Raw genomic sequence first — 18,091 nt, forward strand, 5'->3', positions numbered from 1 at the left:
TATATGTGAGAAACTCTTTCTGAGAACAATTAAGTTGATATTTCATGCAGTAACTATGGTTTTCACAGATTTCCATCTTAAACTAGTTTAAGGTATTCCTATCCAAAAAATATTCATTTTCCTTTTTTTTAAGATGATACTGTGAGAGTTTTTTTCCTTTGACAGCTTTGCACATTGATTTTTGTTCATTTTAGTTTCAGCCTATGGGAACTGTATGCCGTGAAGCAGTAAATGACTGTGATATTCGTGAAACATGCTCAGGAAATTCAAGCCAGGTAATTTACGAATAATTTCTCTAAACCCGATGGGGGAAAAGTAGGAGTATGTTTAATGTGCTGACCCCCAGGTGAAATGGAAATGGACAAGATACTCATGTTTCTCTTTCATGTCAACTCTCACTCTCCTTTTATTAATTTTTTGGGAATTGAAGTTTCAGTAGTCAAAGCTTGAGCAGATGTTCGGCGTGATTTTGTCTTAATGTTGAACTAACTTAAGACTGTATACATACATGCCTTAGCTATTTTGTTTTTGTTTAAAGTAGAGGGTAAAAGGCATTTGCTTTTTGTCTAGCTAGTGAAGGAGGAAACAAAAAGACTCTTTCTCTTCAGCTGGTTGAAGCAGGAGTCAGCCAAGGCAGAGAGACCCACGGGGTATTGGGTTCTGAAAAGGGGCCTGTCTTAACTCTTGTTTATCTGACACAGCTTGCCACTAATAGCTGCTCTTGAATTTAATATCATTTAGTTGTCAATAGGGAAGATAGGGAAGTTGATAAACTTTGGCAGGGGTTCACAGATTTCAGTGTACATGTATATAGGCAGTCCTTACTTTGCATATTAGTGCAGGACCACAAATGACCATGCAAGCTGAAACCATGTAAAGTTATTATAGTAATCAATGGAAAAAGTTACAGTTGTTCTGCGATCTTTAAAAAATATCAGATGGGGGGCTTCCCTGGTGGCGCAGTGGTTGAGAGTCTGCCTGCCAATGTAGGGGTCACGGGTTCGAGCCCTGGTCTGGGAGGATCCCACATGCCGCGGAGCGGCTGGGCCCGTGAGCCACAATTACTGAGCCTGCGCGTCTGGAGCCTGTGCTCCGCAACAGGCGAGGCCGCAATAATGAGAAGCCCGCGCACCGCGATGAAGAGTGGCCCCCACTTGCCGCAACTGGAGAGGGCCCTCGCACAGAAGCGAAGACACAACACAGCCAAATATAAATAAATAAATAAATAAATAAATAAATGTTAAAAAAATGCAGAATCCCAACTGATTCAGATTCTGCTTTAAAAAAAAAAAAATCAGATGATTAAATACTCTCTTACTGTTGGTCTTAAATGAATAGGGAAGCGAAAAAAATAAACTAACATTTATTTAGCATATTAAATTAAAACAGAAACACTGAAAATTATAGTATTTTATTTCTTTGTTAAAAAACTTACCAAGAGTAGTTTGAGCTGTGCTTGCCATCTCCTGGTCATATACCTTATGACACATGGTGAGCATCTTTTCTATGCCTTGTTGAATTGCCACACTCCTTTCTAAGTTTGTATCAGCTTTTGACATTTTATCCTTTGTGCTTTCAATGTCCTGAAATATCTCCAACAGATGTGAAGTGGTAAATGGGAAGTTTTTTGCTGAACAGCGGTATCAACATTGCATTCCCATAGTGATTTTTTTCTATCACACCATTTACATTTGACTTGAATTTCTCTTCCAATGTCATCACTTTTCATTTCTTTGGTGCACTTTCATCTTTGTTGGCCAGTTTCCTCTTTCAACTATTCTATTTTGTAAGGTGTCACATGGTATCACCCAGAGAGAGAGAGGTAACAAGCTACATTCTTTGTTGTCTGTGCATGAACTGAATGAACAGATGCTCAGCGACCAATCACCGACAGACTTTGAAAGAAGTGACCAGATGGGTCATTGACTGTGATGGGCATCTCTTGTTTACCTAGTGATCAGTGGACTGAAGAGCTAGTAGCAAAGTTTGTACTTCATGCAATAACTCAGTTAATCTACTGTGGTAACTGAAATTGGAACTGTGTCCTTGGGGTACTGGTGTTGTTTAACAAAACCACGGTGAGTGAAATTCGTGCTCCAGTGTGAGTGAAATTCATGCAAAATGAAGACTGCCCACATCTTTTTTTCTCTAGAGAAGAGGGATTCAGTAGTGGTATATCTACTTTAACCATTAAAAATGCTTTATTTTAAAGGTAGTCATCCTAAGAGATTAAAGATCTTTTGTGTAAAAGTACTTTCCTTTCCTACTATCTAATTAGCATTATGTTTCTAAGCTAACACCTAGTGATGATGGAAATACAGTGAACGGGCTCTGGGAATGAAAGTATATTAGAGCAACTTCTTTGAAATGTGATTATATGATAAGCAGGGATTTTAAAAGAATTCTAAATCCGAAAATGATGTACATACAAAGATGCTCTTGTTCCATTGGTTGTAACAACATAAATTGGAGATAATTATAACTAAATATTTTAGTTCATTGATTATATGGTTTGTTAGCTCAGGGCAATGTGTTACAGCTATAAAGATGATACCTGCAAAAAAGTTTATTATGACGTGAGGAAACTTGTGTGATGAAAGTAAAGGGCTGGAACAGAATATAAAACATTATCTATAACTTGATTACACTTATGTTTAAAAATATCACATTTTGTAGAAAATGGTAGAGGAAAAAAATGTACCACAATACAAAAAATAGTTGTCTTTGGGTGGTAGGAAAATGAATGACTTTTGTCTTTAATTTTTCTTACCTTTTTACATTTTCTAACTTTTCTCAAATGAGTATGTAATTACTATAATGCTAGAAAAGAGGTATAATAAATTTAAAAATTACACTCTGTTTCTATCCACATAAGAATGCTTTGCAGTCTTTTCTGCAATTGTTACAAGGAAAGAAAAGGGGGTGGGTGGGCTATAAAGCATGTCTTTTTCTAACATGTCCAGGATAGACCTTTGCTTGAGAGTCATTTTAAGTGTAAGGGCGATGTTACTTCTCATGGTGAAAAAGAGGAAACCATACCTGTTGCTCCATCTGTTGTCATCTTCCTTGCTTTTGTCTTGTGCTCTTGTTTTTCTTGCTCTGAGGAATAGTGTGTCTGTATAAGTTAGCTGAGTCATTGCTGTCAGTTCTTTTTATTTGTAAATAAGGATTTACAAATCAACTACTTTTGCCTCTGGTAGATCCATATTTTTAGGGGAAAGTGCACCAATTGTTACATTTCCTTTTGATTTCTCTTGATCTTGTTTGTTTTTATTTTCAGATGGTTTGGGAGACTATCCTATATTATCAGACTTTATTTTTAAAATGAAAATATTTATAAAGGGATTAGCTCATCTTGATATTTTGCTATGCATTTGGTTCATACTTCTGTTTTCTTTTCCTAGTGTGCCCCCAATATTCATAAGATGGATGGTTATTCATGTGATGGTGTCCAGGTAAGTTACTCCATCTTTACCTAAATGTTTCATGTGTACCAGCTTGAAAGAAATACTGAAGTCTTATCAAAGTAGGAAGATCATATTAAACGTTTTGTAATCAACTCTGAAGATAAAAGGCCTTTATTAATACTCATCTACTAGTTTTCCTAGTCATATTTACTTTTTCAGTTATCTAACAGAAGGGGACATCGTGTTGCTAATGGGTATGCTTTTCCATTTTAGGGAATTTGCTTCGGAGGAAGATGTAAAACCAGGGATAGACAATGCAAATACATCTGGGGGCAAAGTGAGTAAATAGTATGGCTTGATCCTTTTCAAAGTATGGTATCTGGCCCAAAGACATGTGAGCTGGAAATAATTTTTCAAGTACTTTATGACTAGTGGGATTTTCAAAGCCACTGCAGGTCTTTGCAGGGACACTTTTGTGGAAATTAGAGCAAAGCACCTTCTTTGAGAAGACACAGCTCCATACCTCTTGGCTACCTGGCAGTGTCTTTGGACAGAAAGTGCCTTTGCTGCCAGGCAGGTAAAGTCCACTCTAGCGCATGCAGCTTGGAGAATAGAGCAAACCTGGGTTTTAGCTCCTCTTATGCTGTCCTTAGTATCCTTAGGCAAAACCCATCAACCACATGGAATGGACATGGACCCTGGATAGGGCACCCTTGGATAAGAACTGTAGCATTTTAGCTAGAATTGCTTTTTCTTCCTTAACTCTCTTTCTTAAACTCCAACTGGTTTTCCTAGTTATAGGTGAATTTCTGCTGAGGTAACTCTGCCATATCATAAAGAAATTTTAATGTTATTTCTTTCAAAATTCATCAAATTTTCAGAGGGAAACATATAACATTTATATCTAAAATATATTTAACTTGAATGTATATTTAAATGTGATATATTTTCCAGAAGTATTACTGGCCCTTTTGAAAGCAGTTTTTGTTTTAAACTCTTCCAGAAGATGATTTGTATTAGAAAGCAAGCTATAAAGATAATGATAATCCTTAATTGTCACAAACAGTGGCTATAATCCTTTTGGGAGGGGAAGTGTATGCTCTCTTTGGAACAACTAGAGAAACATGGGGATGGGAGAAAAATTTAGTTTTGTAGGTTTATGCCCTGGACAAAGAAATACGGTTTTTGCTTCTTCCCCTTAAGAAAAATTAGTGGCTGACAGCAAAAAGTAGGAAAAGAAACTACCAATATAATTAGTTTAAAATATATCTGTATATACATACCGACAGTCATCTTTGATTAGTTTGCAAAAGTTGTTTTGGGGCTTCCCTGGCGGCGCAGTGGTTAAGAATCCGCCTGCCAAGGCAGGGGACACGGGTTCGAGCCCTGGTCCGGGAAGATCCCACATGCCGCGGAGCAACTAAGCCCGTGTGCCACAACTACTGAGCCTGCACTCTAGAGCCTGCAAGCCACAACTACTGAGCCCACGTGCTGCAACTACTGAAGCCCGCGCGCCTAGAGCCCGTGCTCCGCACCAAGAGAAGCCACCGCAATGAGAAGCCCGCGCACCGCAACGAAGAGTAGCCCCCGTTCGCCGCAACTAGAGAAAGCCCGCGTGCAGCAACAAAGACCCAAACAGCCAAAAATAAATTTAAAAAAAAAAAAAAAGTTGTTTTGATCTAACTCTTGGATGGCTCCATCAATCAACCTTGGCTTTAGCAAAAATAATCCTGACAAAGATGCTGACATGACTTAAAAATGTTATTTGACTTTCAGAGATTTAACCGGAATTCAAGTTTGTTTAAAAGTAGAGTAACATTTTTCGATAGCTGTTAAGAATTAATAAACAAGGTGGAAATACTGCTGTTTCTTGAATCTTTAATTATAGTGTATCACTCTTTTAATAAAAGTGTCTTTATGATTCATAAAATTTGCTGAGTGAGAAATTCGTGCTTTATATTTGGCACTGAGATTAAAGCATTGAGTATTTATTCAATGAAACATTTGGTAGCATCTTCCCCTAATTATTGGCCAAACTCTGAGGAGTGTTGTTCTGAGAACCTATAGCCTGAGTCCTATCAAAGATCTAAATAGATTTGTTTTCCAAGTTTCAAAGGAGCGATTGTGAAAAATGTACCTGAGTGATGGATGCTTTTGGTAGAGGGAACTCTTGTGAACCATAGCTACAGTTTTTGGAATTGATAACATTGTAGTGAAGGAGAGTCCTTCGTGGGTGTTTTCCCCTTACTGCAAACATGCTGAACAACTCATGTGGTGTAACTCTCACTGATAGAAAACTCTCTTCTGCTTCAGAGGTGACAGCATCAGACAAATACTGCTATGAGAAACTGAATATTGAAGGCACCGAGAAGGGTAACTGTGGGAAAGACAAAGACACATGGATACAGTGCAACAAACGGTGAGATGGAGAAATTAGCTAGAGTTTATACATCAGTTGCAGGCACTACTTTTTGAGCGACCAGGACTTTCCTGTTTTCTGCATCCTGTAAAGCATTCTCTTCACCTCATCTCTTCCCACAGTTCCAGCATCACCTTTGCAGAAAGCTCCCAAATCTTAACACACGTTCTGACCTCTCGCCTAAGGCTCAGGCCATGCCTATAGCTGCCTCAGGACTTTCTCACCTAGAAGACACCTGTCAGCATCTCAAAGGCAACAAAAATTAAAGCCAACAGAATATGTCCTCAGTGCTGGTAGATTGAATGGCTCTGACTTTTATAAAGGACTCTTTTTGCCAAAGGTCTTAATATCTCACTGTCCTTCTGTTTAGAAGCCTCAGGGTGATCCCTGATGCCACCTTCCCTCTGGCTCCTTGTCCAAATGCCAAATCATGTTCATTATTCTCTTTTACTCCTCCACCCTTTGTCTTTAATTCATCCCTTCATTTCTATTTCTATTGTATTACCCCAACTAAGACCTATATCAACTCTTCAACTATTACAAAAGCCTGTTACTAGTTTTCTATGCCAGCAGTCTCTAGCATGCTCCCATCAGAATAATCTTTTCCTGAATCTTTTTGACCATGTCAAAAATTCTTTGTTCAAATTTCACTGGTTCCACATACCTAATTAATAGTAAGAATAATACCCAACATCTATTGAATGCACACTATGTGTTAAGCACTGTATTACACTTTACATAAGCTATATCGTCTAATCTTTATGGCAGTTTGCCCTGTTTTATGGAGGAGGAAACTGAGACATAGTTAATTAATTTGACCAAGGTCATGTAACCAGGATATAACAGAAGCAGAATTAGAATTCCAGCAGTCTGATTTTAGAACTCCCTCTTAACCACTTTGCTGAATGTCATACTGTCTTGCTTAACAAACAAAATAGAACCTTAGCTTGGCTCTGTACCTCTTCCTCAATTTGGCCCCAACCTACATATTTTGTTTTTTCTGCTCTTCCAAAGTCTAGCAAACCTGGCCATTTCTAATACATTTTATTGTCCTACCTCCACGCCTGTGCTTGTGCTATTCATTCCTCAGGAAGCACCCTCTATACTCACTCCATTACCAGCCAAAAATTTAGCCATCCTCAAAGCCCCGCTTGGACAAGGCTCTCTCTGTAAATTATTTCTGGATCTACTCTGGAAATAAATCTTCTCCCTATTCTCCACTGAACTCCCACAGCCCTTTGTACTATTTTTATGGCCCTTTTTGCCAACTCTATGTTTTATAATTGTTTAATGTATATGATTTCTCTTCTCATCCAGAGTATAATTTCCTTGGGGATAAAAATCATGTCTAATTTTTTTATATATCCTAAAGTATTTAGTAAACTCCAACAAAAAAATGTTGAATGCATATTTCTTCTGTGTTAAGAAAGCATTTTCATTTATGATAGATATAATAAAATGATGATATAACTTTTTAAAAATATTTTTCAAGAAAGAAAGAATACATATTTTTCTATGTTGGTGATACATACAAGTCTTAATTTTTCTCTTTTTCTATCTGATAAAGCCTAATATTTCCATATATAGTCTTGCTGGCCTGCTAGTCAGTCTTTGTAAGATATTTATTAGAACATGTGTTTATCATTATTATATTAACAATTAAAATGTGTTAAATATAGAGAATAAGTAAGATAGTATTTAACACAAATGAAAATATTTTACAAGTTAAACTAGAATTGTATGTGATAGCTGGGGGAGTAGTGACATATATTGAAAAAGGGATCATGAGCCTATGTGGTTGAGAATCTACAAAGTATATGAAACGTATAATCTCTTCTTTAATTCTGGTGTCACAGGTTGAAGAAAGCACTGTATTCTAAAAGAATACTCATCCAAAGATCATTGATTCACTTATCAAATATTTTTATAAATGTTTTAGTATATCCAGTGATGTGTTATGGGGAAAGAGATTCAGATATAAAAAAAGTCTATTCATGGGTAATTTCCTTTAGATAAATACTAAATGGACAATAAAGGAAAGGCTAGAACACAGTTGGGATTTTGGTGCACCAACAAGAGTTTCAGAGAAGACACTTTTTAAAGCAGGGGTAAACTAATTTGAGCTCATTTTATTTTGCTTATAATTTGAGGAAATAGTATCGTTGATAAAAAGCAAATGCTAAAATTAGATAAGATTATTGTTCTAACTTTACAGGGTTTGTTATGTCTTTGGAGAAAGAAATAAAGTAAATACTTCATACTTTTTTGACACAGGGATGTGCTTTGTGGTTACCTTTTGTGTACGAACATTGGTAATATCCCGAGGCTTGGAGAACTCGATGGTGAAATCACATCTACTTTAGTTGTACAGCAGGCAAGAACATTAAACTGCAGGTAATGATCTAACCATTCTATGAGAACATTAGTCATCTTATTTCCCAGGAATGTAGCTTAGGATTACTTCTGTTTTCAGTCCATGTGTATGTTAGTAAGATGAAATGGACTCTAGTCCATAGAGGTGATTAAGGAAATCCTGACAGAAAAGATATGAAAAGAAGAGAATTAGTTGACTGCAGAATGTTATATGGTGGCTAGAGTTATGTTTAATTGGTCAGTAAAATCTTGCAGGGTTTAGTTTGCATTTCATTCTTACTAAGGGAAATGAAAGAGGATTTCTGGGTAAAATCAGTAGATTATATATATGCATCTTCTTTTGCTCCCTTCTGAAATCCCACTAAAGTGACACCAAATGGATCTCTTTTAGAATTCATGTATCCACAGGGAAGCAGAGAAAGGGAGGGGAAACAACAGCAACAAAATTTTGGAACGTGGAGAGCAAACAGATGTGTGGTAGATGATTATCAAAACTAAGAAAGACGAATATATGATATCGCTTCTATGTGGAATCTCAAAAAAGGGTACAAATGAACTTATTTGCAAAACAGAAGTACAGTCACAGATGTAGAAAACAAACTTATGGTTACCAGGGGGTAAGAGGGAGAGGAGGGATAAATTGGGAGACTGGGGTTGACATATACATGCTACTGTATATATAAAATAGAGAACTAATAAGAACCTACTGTACAGCACAGAGAACTCTAGTCAGTACTCTGTAATGGCCCATATGGGAAAAGAATCTAAAAAAGAGTGGATATATGTATATGTATAACTAATTCACTTTGCTGTACACTAACACAACATTGTAAATCAACTGTACACCAATAAAAATTAAAAATAAAAATAAAATAAAATAGATAAACAACAACAACAAACAAATAAACAAAAACTAAGAAAGCTGAAGTCCTAAGTCAGTAATGGGGAAAACCAAGAAATAACCCAATACATACTGTCAGTCCCGAAAGGCTCAAAAATGGGCAGTGTCATCTACTTCTGGAAGAGGGAGTAAAGGAGTTGGAGATTGGGAAAGGAGCTAAAATAAAGAAGATAGGTAAAGTCTGTTAGAGAAGCTGCTAGATCCACAGATTACTTCCCTGACTCAGCTAAACTGGGGGTTGCTCACCCTCCCATGAAAGATTTGAGCTTTACAGTCTGCAAAAAATAAAACAGAAGGTTTCCAAACTGAAGGACAGCAGGAAATATCAATATCAGATTTGTATAGAAGTGGTCCAGCCTCATTGGTATTCAGTCAGAAAGTCCTAGAATTTCTAATCATCTGTCTGGTTCCCCAACTCAAACATGAGCAGATTATCAGATTTGTGAAGAAAGACTCTAACATGAAAAAAGAGAGAGAGAGGAAGAGAGAGAAACAACAGAAAATACAGCAACCAGCTCTCAACATTTATGAGAGATAAGACATTTCTATCATGAAACAAGAATAGAGTGTGATTTTTAAAAATGAAGAACATTAAGAAAAGAAAAAAAAGGCTGTTGGAAATTAAAAACACGATGGCAGAAATTAAACTCAATAGTTGAAATTATCTCCCAGAAAATAGGGCAAAGAGGCAAAGAAAGGGAACATAGAGCAAAGCTCACCATTTTGGAATAGAAATAATAAAGAACAGAGAAAACAGCAGGGAGGAAATTAGCAATTAGTACCTCCAAGAGCATTATCTAGAACTGCTGGACTTGAATTTCCATATTGCCAGGCTCACCAAGTGCAAGGTGCAATGAGCGAAATTAGAGACACATCAAAACTTATCGTTAGGAAATTTCAGAACCTTAGGACAAAGAAAAAGATCCCAACTGTTTCCAGAGAGGAAAGAAAGAAAGGATCCGGCATTAGAATGGTTTAGGGTCTATCAACAAGAGCCCTGGGATTCAGAAGACAATGGAGAAAATGATTTCCAAACTAGAATTCTGTACCCAGGCAAAATATGGATCAAGTGTGAGGGTAGAAAATAAAGTCACATTTAAATATGCAAGTTTCCCCCGAGTTTACTCCCGTTATGTCCTTTCTCAGGAAGCTATTAGAAATTGTGCTCCACCAAAATGAAGAAGTAAACTAAGAAAGAAACACAGGGAATTTAGGAAACAAGATACTCACCATGGAGAGAGATATGGCAATCCTCCAATGAATCGTGAGGGGAAATCCAAGATGTCCAGCTCTGAACCATTTACAGGAGCCAACCAAATCAGATAGGAGCAGAGGAAACTTCAGGTGGAAACTCCAGGAGAGATTATTTCAGGAAGGTGAACTGATGTTCAGGCACATCTTAAGTGGAGATTTTGACAGAAGAATTGGACTAATTTTGAGGTAGTGATACTTCAACAAACAAATAAGAGACTTGGCTAATCTGAGGGAAAACAAAAAGTTGTAAAAGGAAAAGAAAGGGGTTTAATTATGGCGTACTATATCACTCAACTAAATAACATTTACATAATCATAATAATGCACAATTTGTTATTGATTTAACTATCGATCAACAAAATATGTGATGGAAGGTAGGGGAGAGATGAATTCTCAAATTCCATAGAGGGAAGTCAATTGATAATACTTAAAATGGAAAAATTAAAAATAGTGATGCAAACTCATTATTTAAAGATATGTACATAAAAAACAAATGAGTCAATTAAGAGTAGAAACTGGTTTCCTTCAGGGAGGGATATACGGAGCAGTAGGGGCCAGTGGATCGCTTTATTGCATTTTAAAAACCAAACTGTCTCTTAAAACTATATGCATGCATAATTTTGGTAAAAATAAAAAGAATGGAGATTTTTGTAGTAGCACTGACATGGTACCAGATGAATAAATTGATTATGAATATACATTTTCAGTTCCCATCTTGTTTATTTAATTAATTTATTTTTATCCTGTTTATTTTTTATTCCTGCATAATATGTGGGCTTGCTATTTTAAATAGCTGTTGCAGTAGTATAGTCTTCTCAAATATACAGTTGATCCTTGAACAACATTGGTTTGAACTATGAGGGTCCACTTTTATGTGGATTTTTTTTCAATAAATATATGCTACAGCACTACACAACTCCCCATGGGTTGAATCTGTGGACATGGAACTTGGATTTCCGACTGCGGGGAGGGGTGGCACCCCGAATCCCCACGTTGTTCAAAGGTCAGCTGTAATTTGTTAATAGAACAATCTTTTTTGGGAAATGTAAACCCAAACCAAAAATTCTCATCCTTGTTTGAAATATATTTGACACCTTGAAACCTACTTATTTATCAAGTCAAATGCTAGTAATAATGGCTTACTTGACTTGTACATGATAGCCAAGGCAAAATGATAAAGCCATTTCAATTCAGGCCCTTGTTATAATAATTATGTTTAAATTCTAAGATATATCAATATCTCTGAAAGGAATTAGATCAAAAGATTCAATTGCTGTCTCCATTTAGAGGTTGAAAATGTCTATGCTACTGTTTTTTATTAGATAATAAAGAGAAAATAGAGAAAGTGATATTGCCTACTTTTAAGTTTTTAAGCATGTTCTCAAGATGAATGTGAATTCACGGAATCCCATTTTCTTTTTGCTCTCAATTTATTTTTAGTGGTGGGCATGTTAAGCTTGATGAAGATGTAGACCTTGGCTATGTGGAAGATGGGACACCTTGTGGTCCCCAAATGATGTGCTTAGAACACAGGTGTCTTCCTGTGGCTTCCTTCAACTTTAGTACTTGTTTAAGCACTAAAGAAGGCACTGTTTGTTCAGGAAATGGAGTAAGTATTCAGTACCTCACCATGGGGAACTATTCAGTCCTTTTATATCACAGAAACAGACAAGACCCTAAACTGCTTATTTCTGTAATAATCGAAAACATGCTTGTCCGTGTTTCTCTAGCTGGTATGTAAACTGTCATGGGGTCATAGTCATTTGAATATTTCTGCCGTGTAATCTGTGAAAGCCTGGGAATAAGAAAAAATTTAATGTTCCTAACCAAATTCTTCCATCTTCCTCTCCTATTAGGTTAAATTGATCTTTAATATAATGCTAGTTTTCTACAAGTGACTTAGGAGACAAATTTTAACAAACTATAATGGGATGAAAAAGGGAGTGCAAAGCAGGGGCAATGGCCACAATATTTAACAACTGGTATGATCCAGGCACTGACCGGTTAGAACAGACCATAAATAACTACCTTGGCCACAACAGTAGGTACAAGCTGAGGATAACTTCTAGAAATAGAAGCAGAATAATGAAGGAAATGTTTCTCAGAAATAAATGGAAAGAATGGTGGTATTTAAAAGACCAAATTCTATACTTTAAGTCATATATCTGATAATGTAGGTCCTATATAAGTAAGTTTATAGGTTAAATAAACATGCTCTATTAGTGATTCCAGTTTTGACATTTTCAGTTAGGAATTCGTACACTAACAAAAACTTCTTGGTTCTTTTTCTTTTGGCATATGCTTTGATTTTCTTTTTATTCTCCTTCTGGATTCTTTGCTTAAACTGGTCATACTATCCAGTTGAGGTAAAGGACCCCTGTCCTGGAATTGTAAGCCTTCAATCCTGGTCATTCCATGTATATCCCTAAGGGATATGCCAAGAATTTCCTTAGAGAGGTATTAGTAATTGTTACTTTTTCCAAAGGATAGGGATTCTGATGGCATAGGAGGATAGAGAAGGCATATAGTAAGTAGTTCTGCTCCTATAAAGGGATCTGCTAAGTCTTCTTTCCTTTTTCCTTAATAATTAAGAGAATGCTAGGGAGAGATGCTTTTTGGGGGGATGGGAGAAAATAATAATGGAATTCTTTCTTGATCATTATGCTAATGAATAACTGTATCTTATTCATCTAGAAGTCCTGAGTGTGAAACACAGTTGTGTTAATTAACTATTTGTTTAAGGAATGAGTAAATGAGTGATAGTTACAAGTAAATCAGGTGGCAAATAGCATCCAATAATTTTTAATAATTATGTATAATTATTATAAAGGTTATATTCTATGTATTTTTCATATAACTCTGTATATGTGACAGAAATTAAAATGAGAAATACAGTAGATATTCTCTATATAGTGTACATCATGTAGGTTAAGAGTATGGGCTTGGAATCAGTGTGAGTTTGAATCCCAGCTCTACTCCTTACTAACTGGGTGAGACTGGGCAAACTACTTAGCCTCTCTGTGACTCACTTTCTTCCTCTGTAAAATGTGAATAATAATATTGCCTAGTTTACAGGATTGTTGTGAAGAATAAATGAATTAACACCTGTAACTTATACGTAATACTTAAAACAATCCTTGTGACATAGTGAGTGTTCAATAATGTTGGCTATGACTGGGTTTATTATGATCATCATACATCGGTATCACTGTTCTTGTCACTATGTCACTGGTGCTGTTGTATGATATGGAAACATACTTGGAGAAACCAGTTGACCTGGTTATGGTCTGTTGAAAAGATAGTGGTGAGGGGCTTCCCTGGTGGCGCAGTGGTTGAGAATCTGCCTGCCAATGCAGGGGACACGGGTTCGAGCCCTGGTCTGGGAAGATCCCACATGCCGCGGAGCAACTGGGCCCGTGAGCCACAACTACTGAGCCTGCGCGTCTGGAGCCTGTGCTCCACAACAAGAGAGGCCGCGATAGTGAGAGGCCCGCGCACCGCGATGAAGAGTGGCCCCCACTTGCCACAACTAGAGAAAGCCCTCGCACAGAAACGAAGACCCAACACAGCCATAAATAAATAAATTAAAAAAAAAAAAAAGAGAAAAGATAGTGGTGAAGTGGGGTCTCAAACCCAGGCCTTTTTTTTTCTTCCTGCATGTTTGTTAATCTGCAGAAATTTGCTAATCTGAATTAATTTGAAATCTGCACTTTGTTAATCATATTTTATAGTTACATTTAGATCTGCATGTATGTTGTCTTCTGGCAAATTCAAGCAGACAAAAGACAAACCTATCCAGTCAAAATCTGTCTCCTGAAGCACTTCTCTGATCTTAACTCTAACTGAATTCTCTCCTACTTCCCACTCCTTTCAAAGTTGCTTTGAATCATAGGATCTTAGGTATAGATTCTGTTTCCTGGATACATAAATGAAGACTTTTTTTTAACACTATTTTATTTATTTATTTTATTCATTTATGGCTGTGTTGGGTCTTTGTTTCTGTGCGAGGGCTTTCTCTAGTTGCGGCAAGCAGGGGCCACTCTTCATCGCGGTGCGCCGGCCTCTCACTGTCGCGGCCTCTCTTGTTGCGGAGCACAGGCTCCAGACGCGCAGGCTCAGTAACTGTGGCTCACGGGCCTAGTTGCTCCGCGGCATGTGGGATCTTCCCAGACCAGGGCTCGAACCCGTGTCCCCTGCATTGGCAGGCAGATTCTCAACCACTGTGCCACCAGGGAAGCCCCCATGAAGACATTATTGTCTGATAATTTTAAAAATTTGGTGCCATTTTATGTGAATTTTTTTCCTAGGCTCTGTTTGAGGGAATTCTCAGTTTCCATGACCCTGAGGTAGCTAATCTCTGAAGCTTGGGTTGAGGTGCCCAGGTTACGGTTTTGTGAAGCTTTCTTCTCAGACCACTGCAAAGCCTCAGGCCTCCCCTCTTCTTTGTCAGATTTCTCTTTATCTCATCTGCTTCCTAAAAGATGAATAAAGTTTTGGTATAAAGATCCTTTCTTTAGAAGAAAGAAAACTTTAGGGACTTCCCTGGTGGTGCAGTGGTTAAGAACACGCCTGCTGGTGCAGGGGACACAGGTTCAAGCCCTGGTCCGGGAAAATCCCACATGCCGTGGAGCAACTAAGCCCATGCACCACAACTGCTGAGCCCACACGCTGCAACTACTGAAGCTCATGTGCCTAGAGCCTGTGCTCCACAACAAGAGAAGCCACCGCAATGAGAAGCCCGCACACCACAACAAGGAGCAGCCCCCACTCGCCGCAACTAGAGAAAGCCCGCGCGCAGCAACGAAGACCCAACGCAGCCAAAAATAAATAAATAAATAAATTTATTTAAAAAAAGAAGAAGAAGAAAGAAAGCTTTGTATTGGATAATTGGCAAATGATTATAATTCTGCTTAGTTTTTAAAATCTCCCTCATAAAATTTGAGTTAATGAAATTCAAACCAATCATTTCATTGATTTTTGTTTTAGACGTATAAATTCATTCCTCTGTTAAAATTCACTGTTCCCTCTGGGTCAGCTGTTGATCTCTAGAAAATATTTTTTTAAGTACTTGAGTAAGATATAAAGTAGTAGTAGGAAGAAAGTACCAATAAATTTTCAATCCCATCAAATTCTAGGCATATAATAATTAGAAATTAATGTTTATTTTTCATGCCTCTGCACCAGAGACTTGGCATTGACTCTAGATTTTGGATTTCAGGTTTGCAGTAATGAGCTGAAGTGTGTGTGTAACAGACACTGGGTAGGTGAGGACTGCAGCACTTACTTCCCTTACAATGATGATGCAAAGGCTGGCATTACTCTGTCTGGCAATGGTAGGTACTTAATTTGGTCCCATTATGTTGTCTTTATGCACAAGGAAGGAGAAAACTGCCCTTCTGAAAGTTTCATTTCGATTATTTTTATATAACTCAAATATAAGTTAAATCCACATAATAATGAATTACAATATATACTTGGGGCCCACATTATGAAACTGATTGTTTCCATTAACTTGTAATGTTATGAAATATGGAATATAACTTAGTCTACTGATTTAGCTGGATCTTATTCTATATCAGACGGAGATTTTCCAAGTATTGTACTCATTTGGCGCTGACAACAAACCCTACCATTTCTTTTAAATGAAGAAAGTAGTCAAAATTCTTAAGTGTCTGATTTTATATTTTATATATTTTATATGTTTATATATTGGGACTGAATAAATGAGGAAAAATTGGAATTGATTTTAAAATATTTTGTTGACTTTAATATTCTTTCTTAAAGAACCTCATCTATATTCAACTCCAGTTCTGTAGCCTGAACTGTAGGTAATTCTAGAAGTAGTAACCTTGGCCAAGGTGCCTGGAAGGGGTTCGACATGGATAGCAAAACAACGGGTGCAGTTCTAAAAGCTAGAGTGGCCCAAATGGAGAAGTAGAAATTAAATGCAGATAGATACCTTGGAGATGAATGTCCCCTTTTAAACTATTTTTATCATTTCGTTATTGAGTATTCTTCTGCATAAAATAATGCTGAAATCCTGACGTCCATTCACCTCCAAAGAATGAGAAAATGATTATTTTCATTCTAATCATCCATACAGGTTAAACATCTTAGCCAGTGTGACTTTAATAATGAAACTCACAGAATGATTAGGGTTTTGGCATCCTCCGTCTCAGCAATAGTAGTGTGGTTCCCGCAGTTAATACAGAGATGAAGCTATTCACGTCCGTGGATTTAAGTAACGCGTCAAAAGTCATACCATTGCTTAGAAGTAATCAGGACTAGCATTCAGGTTTATCGATCCCTGTTAAATCCCTGGAAGGAAAGGAAGGGTAGACAGACAGGCTAGGTCTTAGAGTAGGAAAATCCCAATGTCCCGGGGTGCATCTGTACCCACCCATCCCACAGAAAACCTGGGCAGAGTGGAGTTGGCCAGTCTCCTAGATGCCCGAGCCATGCTATCCCCCGTGACTACTGAGGGCTTCCAGGGAGAGAGGCTGCCATTTCTGTCATGGGGAATTGGAATCTGCTCCAGTCACCCATGATTACTGACCTTTGATGTCCAGAAGGACTCCTCAGGAGTGCAGCAGACAAGGAGATAGCTGAGCTGCTCTGGGTGAGAGCCCTGCAATTTAACATGGGGTATAAGTCATTATCAGCAAAACCGGTCTCCTGGTATCAGAGCCAGGCCTTTTCTGCTCTTGGGCTCTCACTTGCACTTGTTGTCCAGGCCTTTGACTCACTGGGCCGCTCTCACTGCTGTCATCCCTTAAGGATTGCAACGCAGCCTGCCTCACAGTGGATGCTGCCAGACACAACAGTGCCATTGCCCAGTCCTGAGCTCCAGCCCTGCCCTGGCCTCCTGTCAGTCTGGTGTAGCCTCGCTCTCACACCTCACCAGCGCCAACCTCCAGCTCACCAGGCTCTATCTTACCTTTGGTTTTTCCTTCTCTAGGATGCCACAGCCATTACTGTCAAGACTGGGAACTACAGTCTTCTATCATCTACACCACCTGAGCACTGATTCTGTTCATCTGTAGGCATGTTTTCCCCCTTTAGAAGCTTATATTTACGTAGACAAAATATCACACAAAATAAGGACCTTACACTGGTTGTCAAAATGGAGTGATAGGAACAATAACATTTCTAGAATTTCTGAGAAAGAGGTCAGGGTCAAAAAGAACATGGATTTCTAAATATTCCTCCCCAGAGGATGCTATGCTATATGGTGATACGGTAGTATCACCCCTCCTTTCTTCCCTTTATCTTTACTCTTCTTTCTTTTAGTTCAATGACCTCATTATATTTTCCAGAAAAATACATGGAAAATAAAACTGTGCAAAATGCACTTGGACAAGAATTAACAGGGAACATACAGAAATAACTATTTATTTAAAAAAAAACAATTGATATGGATTGCTAAGTTATGGTCGATTTTTCTTCCCTTGAAAAATACCTACTTTTAATTTCAAGGTATATATGAATATCAGATCATTGTCATACACCTGAAAGTAATATAATGTTATGTGTCAACTATATCTGAATAAATAAATAAAATTTGAAAAAAAAAGTTCTCTAAAATTAAAACTGTATAAAGAAAAAAATACCCACTTTTTAAAACAAATAATGCTGTTAGTGTGATGATTACAGATCTGGAGAATAAAGTTCCTGAAAGAATTTTATGTCAAAGTTTCAATTATATACACTGATCTTCATTGTTTCTTTTTCCCCCCC

At 37.5% G+C, this 18,091-nt stretch overlaps 1 protein-coding gene across 17 annotated transcripts in view; it reads left to right on the forward strand.

Annotated features, from left to right (window-relative positions):
- The window catches only part of ADAM22 (ADAM metallopeptidase domain 22), a 235,815-nt gene that overhangs the window by 185,425 nt on the left and 32,299 nt on the right, over positions 1–18,091 (forward strand). For 16 of the 17 annotated variants that reach the window (XM_057550145.1, XM_057550144.1, XM_028163814.2 and 13 more), the window contains exons 18-24: positions 195–275; positions 3,405–3,455; positions 3,681–3,744; positions 5,721–5,826; positions 8,101–8,220; positions 11,795–11,963; positions 15,573–15,687. In XM_057550145.1, coding sequence (XP_057406128.1) covers positions 195–275; positions 3,405–3,455; positions 3,681–3,744; positions 5,721–5,826; positions 8,101–8,220; positions 11,795–11,963; positions 15,573–15,687 — 706 coding nt within the window. Of the gene's footprint in view, positions 1–194; positions 276–3,404; positions 3,456–3,680; positions 3,745–5,720; positions 5,827–8,100; positions 8,221–11,794; positions 11,964–15,572; positions 15,688–17,312; positions 18,008–18,091 lie in introns of those variants that run through there. The other variant, XM_057550154.1, reaches the window with a different exon arrangement.

The sequence above is a fragment of the Balaenoptera acutorostrata genome, chromosome 7 (assembly GCF_949987535.1).
Source record: "Balaenoptera acutorostrata chromosome 7, mBalAcu1.1, whole genome shotgun sequence".
Classification (NCBI taxonomy): Eukaryota; Metazoa; Chordata; class Mammalia; order Artiodactyla; family Balaenopteridae; genus Balaenoptera; species Balaenoptera acutorostrata.